The sequence below is a fragment of the Phaethon aethereus genome (assembly GCF_964289735.1).
Source record: "Phaethon aethereus genome assembly, chromosome: 13".
Classification (NCBI taxonomy): Eukaryota; Metazoa; Chordata; class Aves; order Phaethontiformes; family Phaethontidae; genus Phaethon; species Phaethon aethereus.
Window position 1 is genome coordinate 1173937 of NC_138589.1, and position 25530 is coordinate 1199466.

Genomic DNA, 25530 nt, shown 5'->3' on the forward strand with positions numbered 1-25530 from the left:
AAAGCCCAGTCAGCATCCGGATGGGAAATCGGGTGGCTTGGGAAGAGCCCCGATGGTTCGGAGCTTCCCCGAGGACGAAGCAGCCCTCGGTGCTCCCAGCGCCCCTGAACTTCACAGGGGCATCTTGCCTCTCCTCCCATCCCTGGCTGGGCATCTGGGCTGCTTGGGACCCCCAAAAAGGGGGTGCAAGGAGCCAGAGGTCCAAGCTCACCGGTGGCTGTGACTCGCCGGGCTGCAGGTGCCGGGGCTTGCTGGGGCACGGCGTGCCTCAGCGGGACCGAGACGTGCCCCTGAGCCCGGGGGTCTGCCCCGATGCTCTGGCTGAAGCCTGGGTGCAGCATTTGTGCTCCTGGTTGGGAAACTGGGGGGCTCCTGGTTGGGAAACTGGGGGGCCCCTGTGCGGAGCGGTGCTCGGCCTCGACATTCCCAGTAAAGCTGGTGATGCCAGGCAAGCCCCCCGTGCCGGGGGAGAGGTACGACCCCCGTGAAAGGCCAGACCCAGAGGGACAGAGGTGCTTCAGCTGACCCTCCAGCTGAGGAAGAGGCGGTGGTGGCCCCTGGGGGAAGGAGCAGTGGGTTTGCCCAAGCAAGACTAGGCTTGGTTTTGCAGGAGCCCCTGCTCCTTTCCCCCATGCTCCCCACGGAGAAGGTCTTCCCAGAAGGGGCAGAACCCTCCTGGGAAAACCCAGCACCGTCTCAAAGCCCATTTTTTTTTGGGGTGTTACCACCTCCTGGGCAAATTTCATGCAGCCCGGGGCTGCCCAGCCCACGCAGAAGCCTTAAGGTAACCTTATTAAGGTTCTCCGCTTTTCCATCCCGTGCTGTGCTCCCCGCCGGGAGTGATTCCCCCCACCCAGCTGTACCGTGCCCAGTCGGGGCTCAGCTGGGAAGGGCTGGCCTGGGATTGCAGAACCGGACTGTGGTGCTACCGGTTCTCCCATTTCAGCCCTGGGGCTGCTCCCAAGGACGCTGTGTCCAGCACAAAGTCCCCCCAGGATGTCTGCAGCAAAGCCACCACCTTTTGGTGGAAGCATGGCTGAGACCAGGCAGACCTGGGCACGTTCAGCAGCCAACTTTCACAGAATCATTAAGGTTGGAAAAGACCTTTAAGATGATCAAGGCCAACCGTCAACCCAACACCCCCACGCCCACTAAACCACGTCCTGAAGTGCCACATCCACACGTTTTTTGAACACTTCCAGAGATGGTGACTCCACCACCTCCCTGGGCAGCCTGTCCCAATGCCTGACCGCTCTCCTGGTGAAGAAATTTTTCCTAATATCCAGCCTAAACCTCCCCTGAACCAGCTTTGGGCTGGTTACATGTCCCCTGGGACCTCCCTTCGGCTGGGAGACGAAGGCAAGGCAGGCAGGCTGCTGTAACGCCGGGTTATTTTTCGCTCCAGGCCAGGGCAGAGATGGTCTCAGCGGGGACGTTGCAGCTGGGAGAAGGCACAGGTACTAATTGACTTTATTTATTAATCAGCAGCGTGAAGGCTGGAGTCCCAAGCAGGTCCCTTGCAGACCACAGAGGGTTGAGCATCCCGGTGCTCCAGGACACCTGGAGAGTCCCCCGGCACGGTGGGGTCCCTCGCGGGGAGGGCGGTCACCAAGGAATAGCTTTACCTTCCCAGTTGAGCAAGGTCCCGCTGTGTTTCTCAGAGAGGGTCGGGAGCACCGAGAGCAGCCCCCGCACGCTGGTGTCCACCGTCAGGTCAGCCTGCAACGGGCACAAGGGAGGAGGGGGACCGAGACCCCGGCGTCATTCCCGGCCGTCTGCCGGCACCCGCTCCGCTCGGGCGCGTCGGCAGCAAGGCTCCTTCCACCCTGACCGAGTCGGGAGCCACGGGAGGCAGGACGGGTCCGTCGGGTCGCAGGACGGTTGGGCATTGCGTGTTCGCTGATGGCTTGGATGGAGGTGGCTTGGGCTGGGAAGCTTGGACCAACGGGACGCGTAGAAGAACCCTGCTGCAAGCGGGGTGCTACGTGCAGCCGTCTCAAAACAGCGGGGTTGCGAGGGCCAACCCCACTGCAATTTGCAGCCTGAGAGGCAACTCATTCTTGCATGGACCCCTCCTCCCGAGAGCCAGCCCGGCCACCCCAAGGTTTTGGGTCCCACCCGTGGGTCCCCCACCTTGACCCGCTCACCTCCTGGCTGCCCATGTCGGTTTTCACCCAGCCGGGGTGAAGTGCCACGCAGAGGATCCCGGCTTCCCCGTAGGTCAGAGCCTGGCACTTGGTGAGCATGTTGAGGGCAGCCTGGAGGAGGAAGGATGCATCGGCCACGGGCAGTAGGAAGCTCCACGTGCCGGGCTCCCCTCCCACCGCTGCCCCGTGGTGAGGGAGAAGCAATTCCGGGTCTTCAAGAGGGTGTCCCCTGGGTGGGCAGCAGCGGGGCGCGGAGATGCCAGCGGTCAGCATGGATGTGTTCCCTCCATCTCACCGTCTCAGGCGCTGCCCTGAGATCGGGCCAGGCACGGGGCAGCTCCGGCCCCGCTGCGCTCACGAGCACGGGCAGGTCCCCAGCCTCCGTACCTTGCTGCAGCGGTAGGAGATGACAGGCTTGAAGAAGGACTCGGGAGTTTTCTCGATGGACCCCATGACAGTGGAGATGTTGATGATGGCTGCCTTGCTGCAGCTCAGTCCCTTTTCTGTGCTCTCCCGGGCAGCCTTCTTCAACAGGGGCAGGAACGCCTGGGGAGAAGCAACCTTGTGGGGCTCCTGTCCCCCGAGCCAGCCCCGCTTATGGCACCGCAACCCGGCCTGCCTACAACAGGGAGGATGAGGAGGGGCAGCAGGAAGCCAAGAGAGCCCGGGTGCTTCGCTGCGGTGGCCCTGCCTGCTCCCAGTTAGCCCAGCTCAACGTAGCGGGGCTACAGAGGGCTTGGGCTGGGAGCACAGCCCTAGCACTGCCCCCTCCCTCCTGCAGACCTGGGGAGCTTGGCAAAGCCCCCCGAGATCTCCCTTGTGACCACGGACATCCCAGGCTACCCTCAAGCCGGGCTAAATTCCCCCTCCATGGCGCGCTCCACCCCCGGAGCTCCACAGACTCACAGAATCATTAAGGTTGGAAAAGACCTTTAAGATCATCGAGTCCAACCGCCAACCCAACACCACCGTGCCCGCTGAACCTTCATCCCTACCTGGGCCACCAGCATCGGCCCCACCGCATTGGTCTTGTATGTCCTTATCATCTCTTCAGCGTCTACTGTCTCCAGCGATGCCGCCGGGGTGTAGATGCCGGCGTTGTTTATTAGCAGGTTCAAGCCCGTGCCATTCAGCTTCCCCTCCACCGTCTTTGCTGCATCAGTGATAGCTGAGGGATTCGCAACGTCTGCGGTGGGAGAGGACAAGGTTCGGGAGCCACGGGGTCTGCCCGTGCCGTGGGGTCCACCCGTGGTGGTGGGAGGTTCAAGAGGCTGAGGAACAACTACGCCGTCTCGACCTGCGTGGCCTTCCACCCGTGGGCACCAGATGGTGCTGTGAAACCAGCTCAGAGCACCCCTGCGCCCACAAACCCCCAACTCATCCCGAAACTGCCGCCTCCGCCGTCCACGGGGTGCTCCACTACCAGCAGCTGAAGGACCCTTGCTGTGGGGCAACCCACCGGGCAAAGCCGCCCTGGGGACAGCCCCGCGGTGGCAAAGTGCTGCTGTGACTCCCATGCCCGTGCCAGGCACCGGCAGCCACGTCCTCCTGTCAGCGGCCAAAGTCCACGCCTGAGCAAGCTCTGGAGAACCCGGGGCAGTCTCGGTGGGGGCCGGTCCCCACGGGGGCTGTGCTGGGACCTGCTGGGGGATGGCTCGGCAAGGTCCTACAGCTCCTGCCCGGGCTCTGGGCCGATGGTACAGCTTTTCCATGGGAGCTGCCTTCCTCCCGGAGCCCTCCTGGTCTCGCCTGGGACTCGGGATGAAGGCAGCTCAGCTGCCTGGGCAGAGCAAGGATGCGGCCACTTGGCCGCGGGAGCTGGAGGCCGCCCAGGATGGGTCTCAAGAACCTCCTGGTCCTATGGCCATGGGACAAGGAGGCTCCAGGGAAGGGGGTAGCGGGGCTGAGACGGGTCTGGAGAAGCTGGGCTTTTGGCAGCAGGACTTGAAGTGGCTCTGAGGAACCAGGTCCCCATGTAGAGCCTGAAGGCAAGGAGGGGGAGGAGGAATGGGGCAAGTGTGGCCAGCTGCCACGAATTTCGCAGCTTGGAGGCATAGCGCACCTACCCAGCTTCACAAGAACCAGGTTTGGGTGTTTGGATGCCAGATCTCTCAGCTCCTACAAAAAGAGACGTAGAAACAATCAGCGCAAGGCAGAGACGATGCCAAGCGTCGCCCTTGGAGCCACCAGCACCAGGGCACCCTCCATCCTGAGGGAAACATCTTCCAGGTGTTACTGAGGGCTTGTGAATGGCGGGGAATGGGGACCTGCCCAGGTTCTCGGGCTTCTTCTAGGCTCCGCAGAGCAACGTGCGTGTGCTCAGAGCACGGCACGGCCAAAACTGCAAGATACCATGACCGCCCTCCCGAAGGATCTACGTGCACAAGCCAACCAGAGCCACAGCGAAGGATGAGAGCCAACTACTAAGGACCAGCTCACCCGGGGAAAGGATGCAAACTGGCCGGGGATACGACCAGAAGCATCTCCCAGAATCTCCCAGCGGCTGCTGGAAGCGAGACGGAGGAGGAACGGCTGTGAGGGCCAACATCAGACTTGGCATTTGGGGAAGTCACATCTGGATCCCAATAGCCTAATCCCAGGATCCGCCCTGTGCTGGATGCTGTGTCTCACCCACTCAAGTGAAAGGAGGCGCTTTGTATGTTTTTACTGATTATTTTCACCAAACGCAGGAGGATTCGGAAGCCAAAATGGATAAAAGCTAAAACCTTCAACTTTACAGTTCCGAGCAGCTCTTTGCTCTGAGCTTTCTTCACCTATAGCAGGTCTTAGAAGACAGAAACCAAAACACCACATTCAGCCTGTCCAAAACTGTTACTTTTAGAACGAAAAACCTCTTACAAACAAGCCCACAGAGAACGCTACAACAGGGTGAAACACAAATTGGTGGCTCCTTGTGAAGGGACATGTCCCCTGGGACTCATCCACTCCAATGTGGAGTGGGAGAGCTGCTGGCGCTGGCTGTGGTCTACCTTCAGTCACCTCTGGGCATCCCCACCAGGTTCCACATTCCCACATTCCCCCTGGGCACAGGGAATGATGGAAAAATCCATCTAAATGGTTTGTGACGGCCCACAGACATTTCTCCTGCCCTGTTTTGCCCAGCTGATGGTGCTCTACAGCCTCGCACCATCCCAGCGTCGAGTCCAGCCTCACCCACCCCAACACCTGATCCAGGCACAAAAAGGAGGAGCGATGGGGCTCCTGTGGTGGCACCAGCCTGACGGAGAGTCACTCTGTCCACAGCCTCCTGTGGTGGTGGACCTCAGCAGCACCACCGTGAAGACGCCGCCCTCGCCCAACCACAAGGCTCGGAGAAGCACCCCGTGGTTGAGCGTGATGCACGTGGACCATCTTGGGGTGGACGCTGGCTCCCGTCCAGCCCCGCGAAAAGCCCTCCGGTCTCATCGTTGCCCAAGGCCAGCAAGTTGTGGGTCCTGCACCTGGGTTGGGGCAAGCCCCCGTCTCAGTACAGGCTGGGGGGGTGAAGGGATGGAGAGCAGCCCCATGGAGAAGGACTTGGGGGTCCTGGGGGATGAAAAGGTGGACATGAGCCAGCAATGTGGTTCATGTCCCTGTGAAAGGGGAGGACAGACTTTTTAACAGGGCTTGTTGCGATAGGACGAGGGGTAACGGCTTTAACTAAAAGCGGGGAGGTTGAGCCTAGGTCTAAGGAAGGTGTTTTTCATGTTGAGGGTGGTGAAAAAACCTGGTGGCCCAGGTTGCCCAGGGAGGTGGGAGATGCCCCATCCCTGGGAACATCCCAGCTCAGGTCGGACCCGCTCTAGTTGAAGACGTCCCTGCTCATGGTGAGGAGTTGGACTAGATGACCTTGAAAAGTCCCTTCCGACCCGAAGATTCAATGTCTCTATTCTCCCCTGCGACCACAATGTGGGGTTTTTTTGTTTTTGTTTTTGTTTTTCACATCGGCAAAGCCGACCGAGTGTGCGACTAATCACACCTGCCTGCACCCGAGGGTGCTGCCGGACAGCCCCGCTGCCCGCCCCGAGCCCCCTCCCTGCCCCACGCTGACCTGGGCCCGCGGTCCCTCGGGGTCCCGGCACGTCGCAAAGATCCAGGCGGGTGGTCGCGGTGACGCCAGGAGCTGCTTCACCAGCTCCAGCCCGATGCCGCGGTTGGAGCCGGTCAGCAGCACCGCGCGCGCCCGCACCGCCGCCATCGCCGCCCGCCCCCGGGCCCCGCGTCACGCCGGGGGTGGGGTGTGTCTGTGGGGGGGTGTGTCTGTCCGCGGGGGTATTTTTTCTTTCCCGTCTAATATTTCGGTACAAACACACCAGCCGCGTTCCCGCGAGCGCCGTGACGGCTCCCGGAGAGATGCTCTTTTTTTTTTTGGCGGGGGGGGGGGGGGGGGGCTGGAGGGGACCCCGGGAGGGGGGCTGGAGGGGACCCCCACCTCTTCCCAAGGCTGGGTTGCGGGGGAGAAGGCTGACGGCGTTTCTGCCTTCAGCACAGCAGTGTGATTTTTTTTTTTCCCCTCTAGGGGAAAGAAAAAAAAACCACCACCACCCCCCCCAAATCCCAGCATTGACCCAATTTATCAAGGGTAAAGGACCAAATCTTGCTCTTTCTTGCCTGCCCAGAAATGTGCCTGATTTGGCTCTTTCCGTGACAATCAGCCGTGAGAAAATTGGGTAAAACTAGGCTGCGGTGGGGGGATGGAAGCCTTTGGTTTGGGGGTTTTTTGTGTATGTGGGTTTTTTTTTTCCCCCTCTTTTTTTTTTATTGATAAGTGTCAGGTTCAACAGCCGGACCAAAGGCGCGGAAGGGAAAAAAGCGAGGAAAAGGTTTGGTGGCGGCTAGGGATGGGAAAATGGGATGCAAGGGGAAAAGGAAAACAGAAAAGAAACCATCAGCATCAGCTGGGGGGCTGTATCTGGAGGGGACCTTCCCGTACCAGCCCTGCTGCCAGCCCGGAGGTGAGTGTTGATGTTTTATTTTCAGCTTTTATACGGAAAATCCAGATGCACAAACAACATTAAAATCCCATTGTGGTGAGGGCACAGCCGGGAGCTTGCCGGCGAGGGAACGACTGAGCCGCTCTGATTTACCTAAGCATCATTATTTCTGTGGCTTATTTTCACTCTCATTTAACAAACGCTAGGCAAAACAGAGCCTAGCAGAGGCCATACATATAAACACGTATAAAATTATCCATTTTTTAAAAACCTTCTTAGTCAAACATTGCGTGGCTTCCAGCAGGTAATGAAGAGCAACCGCAGCCGGCAGGGTAAGGCAATTTCAGGAGGAGGACCGTGTATTTTGGCTTTAGCAAAGAAGTTGGCTGGCAAGGAGTTGTTTTTTCTGTGTCCACCCATCCGGGGATAAAGCAGGGTTTTTAACCCTGCCTCCTTCTCTTAGGCCGACACATGGGTGTCCAACCAAGCCCCTCGCAAGCTGGTCGTTTAGCCTGTGCCTTAGTGTCTCTGAGATGGGGCACATCTCCATGTCATGTACGACAGCCCGTTCTCGGGCATCCCTGTCAGCAAATATAACAGTGGGAAAAGCAAATTTGTCCTGCTTGGTGGTTCTGAGGTCCCTCTCCGGCACAATTGTGTCAAAGAAGGAAGGATAACCCAACCAACTGCCCCGAGAGGCCAGTGGGGTCCCTTGTGGGTCCTGGCAACATGGCTCTGTCCCCACGGTCAACGGTCAGTGCTGCCGGCACTGCTGCACCCAGGTAGCTGAGGTCTCTGCTCTCATGACAGGAATTTCCCCAGAAAAGTGCTCCTGGACCCAGTTTTTGAGGACCTGGTCCAAACACTGTGGCCCAAATGAGGTTGCGTGAAGAGTCTGAGCGTTTTAAACCCATGGTCCTTCAGCCAGAGTCTGTCCTTGGGCAACTCAGTCAAGCTCACGGGCTCTGAAACTCGGTCCAAGACATCTGTGCTCCGTCTATAATCAGACTATGAAAAGTACATTGGTCAACATTTTTTCAACTGTCAGGTTGGAAGAGGAAACAAAAGGCTCAGTTGGTTGGTCGTCCTTCCCCACTCAACCTGCTGCCAGTGGGATGCCAGTGGGCCTTGAGCAGGCTTCCACCACCAGCTCAGCTGTGGTGGGGATGGCTGTTCTGGGCAGGAGGTGGCTGTGCCCCTCCATCCTGCACAAGTCCAGCAGCATCGAAGGAAAACTGGCTCCTCTGTACTCTCCCCCACAAGTAGAGAGTTCTCCCCCATCTTGCTCTACCCAGTTGTCCCCCATCCCACTCTACCCACTTGCCCTGGGTCTGATGCATGAATGTGGGGAGTGAAGGTGTTTTCTCCACTTTATGCCCCTCTTGGCATTGTGTTCAACTCCTCAGTGCCTGCTAACGCCAGTGAGCTGGTTTGAGGTCTTCAGAAATGCTTGCTTAGAGGAGACCCCTGGCTCAGGGGCTTTGGTGGGATTCTCTGGTGCCTGGACCAGAAGACCCACCATAAGCTTGGAAAAGGAGGAATGTCTTTACTCCCTGCCTGAGGTAGCCACGAGTTGCATATGATTCCCTGCAGATTCATCTGGATCTGAAGAAACCCAGCAGTTCCTGTAGCTGTCCTCTGCATCGGGCAGAGGCTGCTCAGAAACCTGCCTCCGCCTTGGTTTCTTCTCATGTTAGGATACCATTTGCTATGCTGGGTTCCCGACTGCTTCGCATCTGCTTTCTCTGCTGCCAGTGGTTTGGGTTCCTGGGCTCAAGGCCAGCTCTGATATAGTGCAGGTGTAACCCGTATCGGTCGCTGGGAGAACAGCAAAGCTATGAAAAAGAGCCATGAGAAGGCTTACCTGGCACCTCCTCGCTTCGCTTGGGAGCTGAATTTAAGCTCAGGCTCTCACCCTTAGTCCCTGCATGATTCCTCCACAAATGGGGTGTCACTAGTCATAGAACCATAGAATCATGAAGGTTGGAAAAGACCTCTAAGATCATCAAGCCCAACCGTCAACCCAACACCACCATGCCCACTAAGTCGTGTCCCGAAGTGCCACATCCACACATCTTTTGAACACCTCCAGTGATGGTGACCTCCACCACCTCTCTGGGCAGCCTGTCCCAGTGCTTGACCACTCTTTCAGTAAAGGAATTTTTCCTAATATCCAGCCTAAACCTCCCCTGGCGCAACTTGAGGCTTGTCCTCTTCAGAGAAGAGGAGAAGGGGAATCCTCTTCAGCCAAAAGAAAATGAGTCAGGGAGGGCGGACATGAGCTTCACAGCTTCAAACAGCTACAGGGCTGGGTAGGTCTCCCCCACCCCTCAGTTAAGAGGTTCATTCGTCGCTGTCTATTGATTCTTCGTCAAGTCACTAATATGTGATGACCTGGCCCGAAAGAGCCCTGAATACATCGTGGAGCAAATAGGCTTGACGAAGAGTAGCGAGTTTATTCTTACTTAGAGGGTAGATTAAGAGTACTAAAGATAATTGTGCCACGCACCCATTCCCCTGGCTGGAAAAATAAAGGGTTTTTCTCAATACTTCTGTAAGCAACACCGTCATTGCCCTTGGTGCAAACACCTAGGTGAGCCTGAGCTCACCTCACCTTTTCAGCAGCTGATAGTGGAGGAGGCGTGACTGCGTCTTGGAAAACCGGCTCTGACTCTTCCTATCTGGGTGAGATGGAAAGCACCTATACGTGAAATACCTCTGCTTGAGGCGTTACGGGAGTGGGGTCTACAGAAAGACCTTAATGGTCATCTTAAAGTTTAGACCATGCGAGAACGATTCCGAGCAAGCGAACCATCCAAAACCCTTCTCAGGAGCTGGCCCAAGGTCCCTTCCAGAGGCCTGGGGACAGTGGCAGCACTTTGGGAAGGGGCTGGGTGGGGAGCCAGGCAAGGTTGGCTGGTTTCTCCTCCGCCTCTTCACGCCGGGTTGGACTCTGACTCCTGGAGAAGCAGCGCTTGTCTAAACTCTAATGATCCACAGTGCAGCACGGGGCCCCAGAGCAAAGTCAACATTGTAAAGTTATGACTCCAAAACAGTGGAAGGCTACGGAAATGTGGTGACACAGCAAAAATAGGAGATTTAAAAGGTTAATTTTTTGTTTCTGATGCTGTCCGGTTCTGAGGCACCGTGGAGGTTTCTAACAGACTGCGGGTGACGGCCTCACCCTCCACCTCAAAGAACAAAACCATGGAAGTCTGTTTGGAGGAGCAGAGCTGTCATGCCATTGGCATATATCGGCAAGTAGAGTTCTGGCCTGTGGTCGTTGAAAAGTGGAAAATCTAGAAAAGGCTCTTGAAATGACTGAACAGAGCCTGAAAGCCACTCCTTTGGTCTGGGAGGTGGGCTGAGGTGGGGAGAATTGTCAGCATCCTCGATGAGAGATCAGTCTGAGACAGGCAGCTGGAAGACCCAGAGATTTGTACTGTTGACATGCAGCAAGAATTCACTAGACAAAAGAAAAGTCTCGGCGCCATGTGGAGAATCGGGAAAGCAGAAGAAGGTCTGACCGACCTCGGGAAAGAAAATGGCAGAAGGGGATGAAAGATGTGGAGCCAGAGGAGGCTTGTCAGGGTCACGAAAGGGGGAAGACCTGTCATCAGCTCCCAACCGTAGGTGCACAAGACCTCAAGAGCCGATTGCCGCCGTTGTGTTCCCGCAGAGGAATATCCCACCTAGAAGCTGGACACTAGATGGCCATGGAAGCATGAGCAGTCCATGGAATGCAGAAAGAACGGTGGGGACACAACGAGGGCCCTTGCGACAAGCAACAGGCAGTGGAAGAGGGAGGGGTAAAACTCCAGTCTTGGTTGCCATGAGGTTGTTTTACCGAGTGAATGAAACGTGTGGGTGCTTAACGTGCTGGTGTTGTCCCTGTACATGCGAAGCGGATGAGTAACAGAAGAACTAAACAAATACATCAGCAGGAAACGTTTTCCGTGAGGTCCAGAAGGGGAAACGTTGGCCGTCGCCTGCCGACAAAGATTATTTTTCATTTGCCGTGCCAGAAAGCACGGTGTGTTTGTGTGCATTTCTGTCATGTGCTCCAGGCTTTTTCTCGGGATTTCAGCCGAGCAAACAAAATGGTAAATTTTACCCAGAGGATGTGAAAGCAAATGAAGATCTGCTGACAAAGCCTTCTCTGGAGAAGAGGAAAAGGCTGGGGCCGTCGCCAGCCGCGTGTTCCAGCGTACGGGGGGGAATTACAAAGCCCCTTGGAGCTGGAGAGAGACCGGGTCCGGCTGGCAGAGCAGGCGTGTCAAAGGGATTTAGTATCTGGCACTGAGATGCTGTGAACGGGACGTGCAAAATTCAGTTCTCCCTCAAAGAGGTACACGGTGATGGCATTTCAACACCAGGAGCCTAGCAAAAACAAATGGGAGAACCTTTCCCCTGTGATATGTGTCATGCCTCTACCTGCAAGAAATGTCCTTAAAACACTGCCCTTTGGTAAACACGCCCTTTGGAAAAGGAATGTGCTTTATATACATTCAATTAATTTTAACACATTTGGGAAAGAACTGATTGCTATTGACAACGGTATTTCTCAAAGGCGTGATGTCCAGATCTAGGTGTTTTGACAAAAAACCACTTACCTGTCCTGTGCTGGTTTACAGAACCATGGAATCACCTAGGTTGGAAAAGACCTTTAAGATCATCAAGCCCAAGCATTACCCCAGCACTGCCAAGTCCACCAGGTCTACAGTTAACGTGTGCTGTGACCGCCTGAGCTATCGCCTGGGGAAGGCAAGCGAGGGGTCACAGAATCACAGGATCTCAGAATCGTTAATGTTGGAAAGGACCTTTAAGTGTCACGGTCTCCAGTGCTGCCCAGCAGCCCGTGCAACGGCTGTGGGACGCAACGCTGGAAAGCAAGGGATTGCCAAGAGGTTTCTGGGGGTACATCTTCACTTGCAGTGGAGCAGGAACAACACGATGCGCACATGCACCAGGTCGCAGCCCTGCAAATCCATAATGCCTCGCCTGAGGTACTGAGCAGCACCGGGCTCCACTGGTGCTAGTGGAGAACCAGACGTTCCCCTTGCCTATGGGCGATGTGGACGATGGGGCTTTGACCGAGGCATTTCTCTTTGCAGGAGAATGCCCCGGGCACCCGAGTCATCCATGCCTTCTGGTCAGACTGCCCCGCTCAACGTAGGTCTGCACCCAAAGGGATGGAGGGCATGAACGTCAGCGTGGTGATGTGCAGGTCATGCAGGTCCACTTCCTTCTTCCAGCAGACCAAGCTGGGTTTGCTCCACTCCATGGGCTGTTCGCGGGACAACCAGTGAATTGGCATTGGCTTGGAAAAGGCAAGAGCAACGTCTGCTCATGGCCATCTGAGGCATGACCTGGTACAACGTGGAAAGCCCGTCTAGGCCCACAGGATGCCTGTGAAGCTGTAAAGCCCACCTGAGCTGCAGGGCATCCCACCACAGCTTCTCCTGGCTGGGCTGGCCGGTAGCTCCCAGGTTATGGGGCCGGTTGCCCAAGGTCAGCTGAGTTTGCCTGAAAGATCCAAGTGATTTTTGCCCTTCGGTGATGAGGGCTGGCTCCCGGCCAGGAGCTGTGTCCTGGAGTTCGAAGAGCTGGAGAGGTTGTACCTGGGGCCAAGGGTTTGTGCAAGCCCCGGGTGGGTGGGGTGGCTGTAGAAGACACTATAAAGAAGCGACAGGGAGCTGAGCGAACAGGGCAAGCCGGAGCAGAGGGAGGAGAAGCGATATGGGAGAGTTTCGGCTCTGCTCCCTCCTGGTGACCGGGGCCAACCGGGGAATCGGCCTGGGGCTCGTCCGGCGGTTCCTGGGGATGCCAAACCCACCCGAGTGGGTCTTTGCGGCTTGTCGGGACCCCAAGGGATGGCGAGCGCGGGTGAGGCTGGGCTGGGACGCAGTGAGTTGTGCTGGGGGACGGGAGCACTCGGTGCCAGGGCAGCGGGTCGGAGCAGGGAGGGAGTTCACAAAGGGCCAGAGCTGCAGCCAGCACCCGCGGCACAGGGTCGGGACGGCTGCGGGACCAGCTGCGCGTGGGATGTGCGGAGGGGACAGCGGCACGTGGCGTGCGCAGGAGGCACGGAGCCCCGTCCCACGGGAGCAGGGCAGCCGGAGCAGGGTGCTGGGCGTGCAGGGACGGAGCCGGAGCGACGTGGGCTCTGCCCGGGAAAGGCTGAGCCTCTGCGCAGCCCCTCCTGCCTCTCCATGCTCACGCAGTCCCCTGTCTTGCAGGAGTTACAGAATTTGGCCTCCAGGCACCCCAACCTGGTCATCATCCCGCTCGGTAGGTGCCCCGAAGTGGGGGTCCCTCGCCTCGGTTCTCCTGGCGTGTGCCCGGGCGCCGCGTGCGCCCTGGGAGCCCCGCGCCGGGAGGGAGCTGTGCCGACAGGCCGGTGCTTGCGGGGACAGCGGGCGCTGCCAATCCCTCCTGCCCACGGCCAGCCCCGAGAGCACGTCCCTGGGGGGGATACAGGTGTCCCCCATCCCCTGGCACCGTGCGGGGTGTGAGCCGCCACGGGGACGCTGACCTCCCCTGCGCCGGCCCCGCAGAAGTCACCGACCCCGCCAGCATCGAGGCGGCTGCAGCCAGAGTCGGGGAGCAGCTGGGGGGCTCGGGGCTGAACCTGCTCATCAACAACGCCGGAATCGCCACCTTGAACTCGCTCGATAGCGAGACGCTGGAGGACATGACCTGCGTTTACACCACCAACACGCTTGGGCCCCTGCTGCTGGGCCAGGTGAGACCCTCACCCGAGCTGGGCTGTCCCAGGGGGCACGAAGGGCCGGTGGGAGAGGGTCCTGCCTCCACTCCGGTGCCGACGGGCTCTTGCCCGGTAAGAAGCTCATAGAGCCGTGGGCTGGAGCTCAGGAGCCGGAGCCTGGCGGGCTGGGGCAGTGGGAAGAGGAGGGAGGATGCTGCAGTGCTGGTGCCGACGTCGCCCACGGTGGAAGAACCCGGTCCTCTTCCCCGAGCCACCTCCCCATGCGCCCCTGCCTCCTCTTGCTCCTCGCAGGCGTTCCTGCCCTTGCTGAAAAAGGCTGCCCAGGGGAGCCCGGGCTCAGCGCTGAGCTGCAGCAAGGCAGCCATCGTCAACGTGTCCAGCCACGGGGGCTCCATCGCTTCTCCCGCTGGCTGGGATCTGATGCAAGCCGTCTCGTACCGCTGCAGCAAGGTACAGCCGTGCCGCGCTGGGGGCAGATGCGCTTCCCCTGCCCTGTCCCCGCCGCGGGCTCTGCACGCGTCCTCTTGCAGCCACCCTTCCCCTCCCACCGCCATCCCTGCCCCGTCTCCTCGCAGGCTGCGCTGAACATGCTGACCAAGTGCCAGTCCCTGGGGTACCGGGAGCACGGCGTCCTCTGCGTTGCTGTCCACCCTGGCTGGGTGCAAACCGACATGGGGGGCTGCCTCGGACAGACGGTAGGAGTTTCACCACGGCGGGTCCATCAGAGCCCCCGTCCCAATTTTCCACGGGAGGGAGTCGCTGCCCCGAGCCCCCGACCACGATCTCCCTGCCAGCCCCATAGCTCTCTCTGCCCTGGTGCCCCCCTCCCCTCGGCTGCTCGCTCGGCCCCTCTGCCCAGGGCTGGCGGCTTTCCCCTTGCCCTCCAGCGGCTCCATCCCCTGGCTCCGGCTGCTCCAGAGCAGCCCTTAGCCAAGCCTTGGGCACAGGCTGCCTCTGCCCCACAGCCCCCCGTGACGGTGGACGCCAGCGTGCGAGGGATGCTGAAGGCGCTCGCCTCCCTCTCCGAGAAGGACACTGGGGACTGGGGAAGGGAAGGTTTGTGCCCTGGTGAGACGTCAGCCCAGGATCCTGGCACCGGGTCCCTGTGCCGCTGCACCGAGTTGTGCCTGCGTCTTAATAAATTTGTGTCTGTGAACAGTAAGTAGGGCTATCTGAGCCTTCCTCACGGTCTCCTGCTAACTGTCACAGAATCACAGAATCACAGAACCACCAGGGTTGGAAAGGACCTTCAAGATCATCAAGGCCAACCATTAATCCAGCGCCACCATGTCCCCTAAACCATGTCCTGAAGCGCCACATCCACACGTTTTTTGAACACTTCCAGTGATGGTGACTCCACCACCTCCCTGGGCAGCCTGTGCCAATGCTTGACCACCCTCTCGGTGAAGAAATTTTTCCTAATATCCAATATAATTATTACGAGAGTCTTCACTAATGCCTTGAGAGAACTTCTCAGAGTTGTTTCTGCATATAATTGAGCTAGGTTGCTCTGAATGCCTGGTCTTCTCTGACCCATAAGCTCACGTTTGGCTCATCACCCGTACCCAGGCAGAGATCCATGCACTCCCACTGCACTCCCACATAAAGGGAAACCCCATAAGATGGTCCCCGAGCCCTGCCGTCGTCCCAGGACCGGGGGGATGCTGCCGCAGGTGTCGGTCTCTGAGCCTTGTCCCTGTCCCAGGAGCTGGAACGCCCACACCAGCGGCGGTGGCACAGCTTCTCCAGCTGGGGCCAACGGCCTGGCCAGTGCATCTGGAGTGCACAAGGTGAGCTCCCATCTGGGGGACCCCCCATGGCTCTCAGTGCCCCCCCATTCTCCTTGGCTAGTGGGCAGTGAGGTGGGGGATAGCACCCCATAACTCCCACCACACCTCCCCTCCCTCTCGTAGGGCAAAACCTGGCAGGATCCTGGGGAGGCTAAGGGGGCTCAGGAGAGCCCTTGCAGTCCCTCTGTGACATGGGCTGGGGTCACAGTGGGACAATTCCACGTCAGGACAGAGCTTGGAGGCCCTTTGGTGAAATCAAAGGAGAAGGTGGAGATCATGGAGGAGACATTTCCTTCTCATCCTCCCGCTACAGGAGTTAACCCAGAGGGAGAGGGGGACAAAGATGGAAAACCTGTGGCCAGGTGCATTTCCAACGCTCAAGAATCTGACCTCTGATGGTGAGGCTTGCAGGAGTTCTCTCCTGAACGTTGGAGACGGTATTGGCTGTGAAAGCAGCCGTGGAGAGATGGGGAGGACTGGGCAGGGCTGATGGGTGCACCAAGAGCCCCGTCTAATCATCCCTTCCTGGCTCCATCCTCTCGCTGGTGTGGGCATCTATTCCACACCTCCCGTCACGTGGAGCACCTCCCGTGTTCTTAATCGGGGCGGCGATGAGTTTAATCTCAAGTCATCGTCTCCTTGGGTGAGAGTGCGCTGAAGGGCTGTGAGCTCGCTGACGTGGAGCACAGCACATCTTCCGCTTGCTTTCCAGAGATCCTTATGATTTGGGACAGCGTGTCCGAATGCATTAGACGGCACTTGGCGCAGGATAGGGTGAGTCTCGTGTTCTCTTCCTCCCCGCGTGAAGCCCTGGGAGCTTGCCTTGCCTGATTATGTCTAGGGGATGATGGCTCTGCCGTCACTTTTCCCAACAGCTTCCCTCAGCAGAGCAGAAGAGAAAGAGCGAAAAAGACCCAGAGTATGTGCTTTCTCTCCAAAGCTTCCTGAGTGTCCCACCTTGGCCCTTGTAGGCAATGAGCAAGGCAGCATCCCCATGCTCTGGCAAGCCACTGGATGCTCACCAGTGTTCCTTCTTTCTGCCTCCACTGTTCTCAGGGCGTCCGACTGTTAGGGATCGGGATATTCCATGTTCTTAAAGACTACATGTGCACCGCGAACAGCGAGGTTTCGCTTGTTCGGAGACCCGTGTTTCGTATGTCCAAGGTGGTTGCAGATGAATGCAACCTCAGCGACCCTGAAGAAGACATTCCTGGTAAGAAGGTGGATTAAAACCTTTGCCTGCCCTTGCACCACCCTTGAGTTCTTCTCTTTCACATCACCCCACCTTCCATGCGACTGAAACATCGGGGGGTGCGCAGGTACATGGGGCAGGGGGACAGGAGGGTGCTGCTGTGCAGCCCTTGCGTTTTGCTCCCCCGTTGCTCCTCCATGAGTCTGGCACAGACTTAGCTGGAGTGCGCTGGGTGTGGGCACGCTCGTGGCCAAGCGCCACGGGCTTTGTCATGGGATCCGCACCCATCTCCTCCCACCCTCCCATGCGGCGTCCATCCCCCAGGCGCTCTTAGGAGCTGGGAGCATGGGATTAAAACAGGCTGCGCTGGAGCCATGTCCTGCCTGAAGCTGCTGGCACCTTCTTGGAGCCTACACCGTCCTGCCGCAAAGGTGACTTTGTTCCTCTTCTTCTGTTCTCTAGCTGGTGCAATAGTCATCCCTCTGCGGTGCGAGGAGCTCTCCGTGTGTGCCCAACTGCCTTTTACAACAGTGCAATGTTGCGTATACGAGACCGTGACATCATTCTTTAGGGCCATCTCTAAAAGGCAGGACACGGACTTTGTCTTCAAGGCCCTTGGCATCCTTTCTGTACGAAACAGGGAAGTCACTATGAGATTTTTTGATTACTTTCTCCTCTCTGTGGATGGCTCTGGAAAGCTGCTGGAAGACCTTCTCAGTGTAAGTTAAGTTGATGCCCTACCTGTGCTACACCTTGTCCTTCTGGACATTTGTCAAAGAGTGACTGGTGGCCTGTGAGGACCCGGCCGGCCACTGGGGCTGTCATGGTCCACAGCAGTGCCAACTCTGTAGTGTCCTGCTCTCCTATGCAGTGGTCTAGTTGACATAGGAGAATCCAAGAAGAGTCACTTACAGCTAGATTGAGGCTCTACCTAGGCCAGCATCCCATTGTCTGTCCTAGAAATTATAATGGTGAGGTTTTGATGGGTTCAAAAGTAGACACCATCTAGAGAAAGAGTCCAAGACATGGGGACATGCCCACTTCACCCCTCATAGGAAGCCAAGGTTTAGTTTCCCTGTGTGTTAACAGCCATGGGGTGATCTTAACTGCTTTTGAATCAACTTCTCGGACCACGTTTGGGATGCCAGGGCAGCAGGCACAGCAGCTTCAGTTCCTCATATTGCTGTTGCGCACCTGAGAGACCGCAGCTTGCACAGGGCAACACATGGCGGTGTTACTGCTCCTGGTCCACTCTGAGCTGTGCAGCTTCTACCTGAAAAACTGAGGGGCTTACGTTAGCCAAAGAAAACTCTGTTACGGGATGTCCAAGCGGCCATGTCTTCTCTGAGCAGAAGAAAGACTTCATAAGCAAGGTAAAAATGTCCCTGGAATGCTCTCGCATATCTCTGTCTCTGTTTCAGACCCCAGGGAGGAGACATCTGGTGGTATCAGGTGGAGAAAGTCCTGATTTTCGTGTGGGTCCTGGCGGTGTCTTTGTGTTGCCACAGTACGTTCACTTTTCGTTATTTGAGGAACTCAGGCAACATTTTCCATGAGGTTTACCTTGATTCAGCTCTTTCTTCAGGGTGAAATTTCAAAGGGGAAAGATCCAAGAATTTCCTGCACGTGGATTATCGAGGAAAAGTGCCCCTGAGTGGGTACCAGATTCATACCAGTCCTATGTTTGCCACATAGACATGCCTTTGGTGAGACTTGAGGGACCCAAGTGCCCCTAAATGCCTGTCCCCAGAGTCCCCGGGGGACAGGAGGAGTGATTTCCCCTCTTGTGCTTGAGTGGGTTTCTTCAGAGCTCTGACCTGAGCCCGGGCCTGCTCAACAGCGTCCTTAATGGTCATGGGGATGGAGGTTATGCATTACGGATGCCCTGACATGAGCCTGAGAGGGTCTGCAAGAGAGCTGCGGGGCAGGGTTAGAATTCAAACCAACCTTGGCCAGTTGGGTGAAGAGAGAGTAGCCTGTCCTCCATGTCCATGAACGGGAAGAGGAGATGAGAGGCAGTCTTCGGTGAGGGAGCCAACTTTTTCAGAGTAAGGATTGGGAAGCCCTGGAGCAGACTGATGGGACCTCTCGTGTGCTCCCAAGCCATGGAGGTCTTGAGTGTGTCACTCTGTTTCCTAACAGAGCTCTCAAGCATATTCTGCTTTGGAAAGCAGCAGCCTTGAGAGACCTTCTCAAGTCCCTCCATGACTGCATTGTTAATGGAAGATGCAAAGGGAATGTATGGTGGCCCTTTCTTGAACTCGGCATCTTCTCATTTCCAGGTTTGATTTTACATTTCCCCCTGAGAAAGAAGCCCTGGAATGCCCCTCTGTAGGACCCCTGAAGGCCACAGAAGACCTTCAGGAAGAGGAGGAAGAGAAGGAGCAGAAGAAGGAAGAAGAGGGTGATAAGCAAATTGAGACTGATGGTAATGCCACATCTGACTCATGAGAGAGCGGGGCACGTGTGTGGGCATGGGTGCTTCTGTGTGGGTGTTCCTTTAGCCCTCAGCAGTAGGTGGCTGAAGACAAGGACAAAATGTGGTGCCCAGGGAGGGGAGGCTGCATCTCTTGAGCCTCGCTGTACACAGCAAAGCTCAAGTCACCCGCTACGGAAGAAGACTTCATGGCAACGTGCTTTCCCCCCGAGCTCTGTACCCTGGTATATATGGCCAGCTGCTCCTTCGTTTTAGGAAGTTCTGCCTTGAGCTGCCAAGGGTAGAGGGGTCTACCTCCCCCACAGATCCTGTGCTCTTGAACGTGGAGAGAAAAATTGCCTTAAGATGACTTTTAAAAGACTGCTAAGCTGTGCCAAAGGTCTCCTAGAGAGCGAGACCTCTTTGAGACGATGGTGTCACGAGAATTGCATTGTCTTATCAATCTGGAGCTGATCTGCATGTCATTCTTGTTAAATAGCCCCAGAGATGCTTTCTGAAGACTCTTCCCATTGTGCGGCTCCAGAAAGTCCTCCTACCGAATGTCTCCTTTCTCAAAGAATGCGGTCCCGGTCTCCACCCACGCTATCTGGCCCGAAGAAGAGAAAGGGGCGGAAAGGCAAAGGAATAAGGTCATCTGGCAGGTGAGCCTCATGGAGAGATGGATGAGGGTGACCCTGTGCTCTTGGATTTCTTGAATGAGTTGTTCCCTTTGTACACAGCGTTCGGTATTGTGTCTGGAGGATTGTTCAGATTTGTCACGGTGGCTGATGTTTGCGTGAAGAATTACTCCAGGAGCTGAGGAAATTTTTCTCCTTCCTTTTTTGATGTCTATGAACCTCCTTTCATTTCGGTGTAAATGATGCCGCCTTTCAAAGAAAAATGAATTTCAGAACGCCCTTCCCCAGCAAGACAGAGCACCATCTGTGTTCACTGTTTTCTACCTTGGATTTAGTCAACTGGAAGACCCTGATTTAATTCCAAATCTGGTGGCCAGAGAGGGTTGTCTGGCACAGGAGGAGTGCCAGAGAGAGGTCATTGCCAGCGTTGCTTCTCTCCTTCAAACACTTCCTCCTCCTCCTGCACTGGGTGCCCCCAAAACACAGCTTTTAGCGTGTGACCACCACAGCGCAGTTCGCAGGAGGAGAGTCACGGTCCCTCCAGGCTCTGCTTGTTGCGAAAGATGCTGTTGTTCTCTTTGTCCCCTCAAGACGGGGACCACAAGTGGGTGTTATGGCTCACGCGAGCATTACGACTCAAAGTCTTCTTCCGCCACCGTTGAAGCGAAAGCGAGTAGCCAAACACACCTAAACCTCCAGCAGAACTGCCGTCTGCCACAGAGGCTGGCACTGAGCTTCTCGTGAGCACGCGGTGGAGAACAGTCTCATCCCGTATCTCATACCAGCTCACCCTCTTGGGCATTTTAGCTTTCTGCCAGGAATTCAGGAGAGCTTCTTGGTGGCGGAAAAGGACGGCAAGTGCAAGCAAGCTCTTGGTGTCAGACCTCAAACCACGCTTCCCATCTTCAGAAACGAAAAGAGGATGTCCCCACCACGCCGGGAAATCAGTCCGCAGGTCAGGGTCTGGATCAGCTCCAGCAGGGACTGAAACAGGATGAGGGTGGAGGTCCATGGGGACGCCTGGACAGGGTCATGGAGGTCTGTTGGTGCCCTCAGGGCCTCCAGCTCCTCCAACCAAGCTATCTTCGTGGTTTGGTGATGTGCTCTGACCTGCTAGAGGTTTTCATCTTACGGCTCCTGCTCTGAAAAACGTCCATTCCCTCCCCTCATTTACCTCGTCATGGTTGATGTCAGCATGAGAGCATGGGGCAGTGGGGAGCTGATGTGTCCCCCCCACCCGGAGGGCTGTGCTGGGGCGACTCTCCTGGTTGTTGTGCTACAGCTGGAGGTCATCTCATAGGGGTTTCTGAGGATGGGGAAGAACATGCTGGAGGGCTTCACAGACCCCATAGCCATTGGCATCTCCACTGCTGAACGTCCAGAGTGCCTGAGGGAGGGGAGAAGCCTCCTAAAAATCATCCTCTGGTGCCAATGCAGGCTAGGTGGTCTTGTGAAACATTGACAGAGATTTGGCCCTGCTCATCGCTGCCACCAATTGGGAAAGAGGAGAGGACTGCTCCCTTCCTGCACAGAGCCATGGTGAAGAGGCAGCTGGAGAGCCTGCAGGGGCTACACAGAGTGAACATGTCCTCCAACCTCAGCCTGGGAAGGTTGGGCGGCAGCGGCTGTCCGAGGTGCGAAGGACTCCATCTCCTGAGCTCTGAGTCTGGGTACGGCATCCTCCACTTTCCCATGACCTGTCTTAGACCCTGATGCCAGGGTTGACCCAGGAGGGTCTCAGCCAGAAGGTGAGAGAGATTTTTCCCTTGCTGCTGCAGCCAGCTTTCCGTGCGAGCAAAGTACACCCTGCAACTCTTGGAGACTTACCACAAGCGCCGGGAAGAGTGGAGCCGGAGAGCGGAGCTGAATCGGCAGAGGGGTTACGAAGACAACCAGTTATTCTGGTAAATCTCACCAGCTATGGCTGGTGTCTCCCCATCCCCTTCAGTGCCCTTCCCTCCACAGCCAGGAGCACCCAGCGGGAAGGGGGTCACTCACTGGGACCCCTCGCGGGAGGGCAGCAGGCTCAGGAGGCGCGTGGGAGGGCACCCTGCCACCCAAGGGCCAGCTGTTGGGCTCTCCAGTAGGATTTTCTAGGTGGGACCAGCCAGTCGTGGGTGGCCAAAGAGAAAAGGATTCCTCCAGTGTTTTCTAACTTGACACTGAGACGTTCACCCTGTGGGTCAATGCCTGTTTGGTCCAAAGTCTCATCCTTTGCCCGACCCATCCCCAGGCTGACTGCCTGCACGTGGGACCTTGTCGTTGCCTTGGGCGCCAGGGTCTGTGTCCTGTCATAGAAAGTACGGAAATGCCAGAGGAGGCAGATCCCATAACATCCAGTCTGAACTGGATATGGAACTGGATATGATGCTACTGAGGCCGTAGAGCTTCTGCGCCTTCCTCCCTGTGCGATAAAAACCAAACCGTTCCTCCTTAACGCCACAGCTTTGGGCAGCAGATGAGTCTCCGGGACCGAAGGGAGAGGTACGTGGACTTCTGGTGGAACAGAGGACACGTGAATATGATGAGGAAGTCTGTAGATCTGGTTCTCAGCCACCTCCTGAAACCTGCCAGGACCTGAAGAGCGTCCAGCCCCATAGGGCCACCCCTGCATGGCCAAGTGGACGCATGTCCATGTGGAAGCTCCCATGACTGCTCACCATATGGTCTCCAAATCCCACACGGCCGCGCTCCGGTGCTGTCCCCACCTATGTTGAGATGCTGGAGACCCTGTTCCTACCCAGAGGAGGCGCAGGAGGCCCTGGAGCCTGGGGGGGCTGGTCCAGGAGGTCACCAGGAGCACCCCAGGCATGGCCATCGGCCCCTGGCAGCCCCAAGCAGCACTCCATGTCCACTCTTGGCACCCAGGGGCAGGCTGGGGGAAAGCGAGTGTCAGGGGGAAACCATCCCCAGTGCCGGCCCCCCGCTGCCCGCGCCACAGGGGACAGAAGCTGGAGAGGCCCCCCCTCCATCACGGTCTCATCTATATTTCTATTAAATCTTGTCTCCATGTCTCTTCTGGGTGGCTGCGCTCCTTCTTCCGAGACAGCGTGCGCAGCCAGGATGGGCGCTCGGTGCCGCGTGCCTTCCCGTGGGGCACATGTGGCTCTGGGGGCTCCAGGCTGAGCAGAGATGCCCACAGGGGCTCTGGGACTTACCGTGGGGCTGATGGAGTGGGGTGAGGGACCCGATGGGCACATGGGGGCTCTGGGGTCCGTGCAGGGCTTGGGGTCGCTGGGGATCACCCACGGCATATCCTGTGGTGCACGGAGGGATGGGGAGGAGGACGCGGTGGGATGGTACCCAGGCGACGTGGAGCGGGGACCTCTCACCCCCACCAGGTCCTTCCGTCTCCACCAGCGCTGAGCCCAACCTGCACCAGGGCCAGAAAGAACAAAAGCAGCCCTGGGGCCACCAACTCGAAGGCGTAAGATTGGATTCATCAGCAATGAATACAAAGGTTGTGTTTTCATACATGGCGAAGAACACGAGGACCCTCAACCGTGCCCTCCGCCTCGTGGGAGCAGGTCCTACACGGGGTGGTCCCAACGCAGGGCACATGGGACCATCTTGATGTCCCTGTTTGGGCACCTGGGGTGTTTTGGGAGCCTGCGAACACCAGCGCAGGAGAGAAAGGCCGGAGGGCCCTGGAAGAGCAAACTCCTGGCCCTCCCCACCCTCACCAGGGTGAGGCCATCTTGGTGTGCCCAAGGGAGAAGAAAGCCCCGATGGGGAGCGAAGGGAGAGGGGGTCAGACTGGCATTGGATCCATCTCTCTTTGCCAACCCCAGGCCATCTCGTACCAACCGCTCACGTCTCTGTGGCACAGACCCAGTCATAAAGAGGCTGAAAGGACAGAAAATGAGGTTTCTTCTCCAAACCAGGCAGGAGTGAAAAGCCTAGAGGAGGAAGGAGCAGGCAGCATTGACCAACACACCCCGTCAACTGGGCTACCAGAGGGCAAAAATCAGATGGGGGAGGATCAAAAGTGTCACAGTTGGAGGGGTGGATTTGGGTGAAAACCAAGGGCTGGCTCAGCACAAACCCTGGAGACACGAGCTTGGAGGATGGAGACCCCAAACTGAGGAGCCCCACAAGGCTGAGCCCAATCAAAAGGCTTAACCCAACCACGCTGCCTGCCCTGGGCTTCCTGGTACCCGAGGGATGCTGCCGGGGAAGGATTCCTCCGGAGGGACCATGGCCAGGCGGGGAGGTAGCAGTGGGGCCCCAGGGATGTCGGATGTTGGATGGGAGACCCTGGGGACATCCCAGGTTACCTGGACCTCCCTGCCCAGTGCCTTCCCACAGCATCACTCAGCTGCCCATGGAGATCCTCGTGCCATTTTTGTTGTGTTTTAAACCGAACTGCCACGCGCTCGGTGTGTCACTCACGACGTGATAAAGTTACTTACGTGCCTCTCGTATAGCTTAGCCGAAACCACTCTAACCCTAAATTTGCTGTGTTATAGCGGACCGCGGTCCCGGTGTGCGGCAGGACTTGCGCTGTGATCCTATAGCGGCCGGTACTCTGCGTTGTGGCCGCAGCAACCTTGGTTCGCATCCGAGTCACGGCACAGGGTCGATGACGGGAGGTATCCGCGGGGTGGTCGGCACAGCGATGGAAGGAGCGGACGTGCCCTCTGCTCCTAAGAGCCACCCGACTCTCCACCTACAATGCTTTCCCAACCTGTAGTCGCTGCGCAGGGTCTCTCCGGTGGTGGGGACCTCTGCGATGCACCAGGAGGAGCTTCAGCTGGAGGAAGAGTTTTTTAACTGTTGCCTTCCCTCTTCAGGAGCCTTCAGATCATGGAGACACCCTGTTCGCTTGGTCTTGGTGCCCTCTCCTGACAGGCCTGCAGAACTCACTCTGGCTGCCAGCTTTCCAAAAAAGAAGAAATCACAACAAGCTGCATAAGGTATTGCACAGGTTGCAGTCGGGGCTCCGCTGGTGAATACGACACTACCCAAGCAGAGGGTCTCAATTAATTCACCACTGTGGGGGTACCTGGAAGTAGAAGAGGGCTGTCAGCACTCAGGTAGATTGGCTCAGGTGTCCGCAGGGCTTGTGCATGGGGAGGGGAGGAGGAGGCTTTTTTTACGGCACAAAATAAATTATTTATGCACGTTCAGGTTGAAAAACATCAAAATCCCGAAGGGGATATTTTTCATCCTAAAAAATGAAGGGAAGCGGTGGAGTCACCATCACTGGAGGTGTTCAAAAAACGTGTAAATGTGGCGCTTTGGGACATGGTTTGGTGAGCATGGTGGTGTTGGGTCAAGGGTTGGCCTTGATGATCTTAGAGGTCTTTTCCAACCTTTGTGATTCTGTGATTCTATCCTAAAATTACTCAGCTTTCTGTCAAAAGAGTTTCTATTTTGCAAAGTTAACCTGCAGTGTATATACACATACACACTGCAATCCAGGGCTTGGCTGAAGCAGTGTGGTAGCCCCACAGGTCGCTGCAGTCTCCGCTCTCACATGAACCGTCTTGCCTTAGAACGACGCAGGGCTCTGCTTTTCTTGGAGTGGGTTCGGGATGACGCAACGGAATCACAGGATGGTTGAGGTTGGTAGAGACCTCCGGAGGTCATCTGGTCCAACCAGGGTTGGTTCAAGCTGGGTCACCCAGAGCCAGTTGCCCAGGACCATGTCCAGATGGCTTTTGAATACCTCCAAGGATGG

The 25530-nt window shown here is 57.0% G+C and overlaps 2 protein-coding genes across 2 annotated transcripts in view; both read right to left on the reverse strand.

Moving 5' to 3' along the window:
• Window positions 1–1034, reverse strand: part of RIPOR1 (RHO family interacting cell polarization regulator 1) — a gene marked incomplete at its 5' end in the record, with an annotated part of 7168 nt that extends 6134 nt beyond the window's left edge. Inside the window, one exon of the mRNA XM_082005620.1 lies at window positions 930–1034. Coding sequence (XP_081861746.1) covers window positions 930–1034 — 105 coding nt within the window. The remainder of the gene's footprint in view (window positions 1–929) is intronic.
• A 571-nt stretch (window positions 1035–1605) lies between these two features.
• On the reverse strand, window positions 1606–7381 carry LOC309409650 (C-signal-like; the record flags this gene model as incomplete). Its single annotated transcript, XM_082005845.1, has 6 exons — window positions 6199–7381; window positions 4214–4265; window positions 3143–3333; window positions 2535–2693; window positions 2148–2258; window positions 1606–1719 (listed from the first exon to the last, which is right to left on the reverse strand). The coding sequence occupies exons 1-6, from the start codon at window positions 6343–6345 to the stop codon at window positions 1606–1608; spliced, it is 774 nt and encodes a 257-aa protein (XP_081861971.1). The 5' UTR covers window positions 6346–7381.
• Window positions 7382–25530: the final 18149 nt, after the last annotated feature.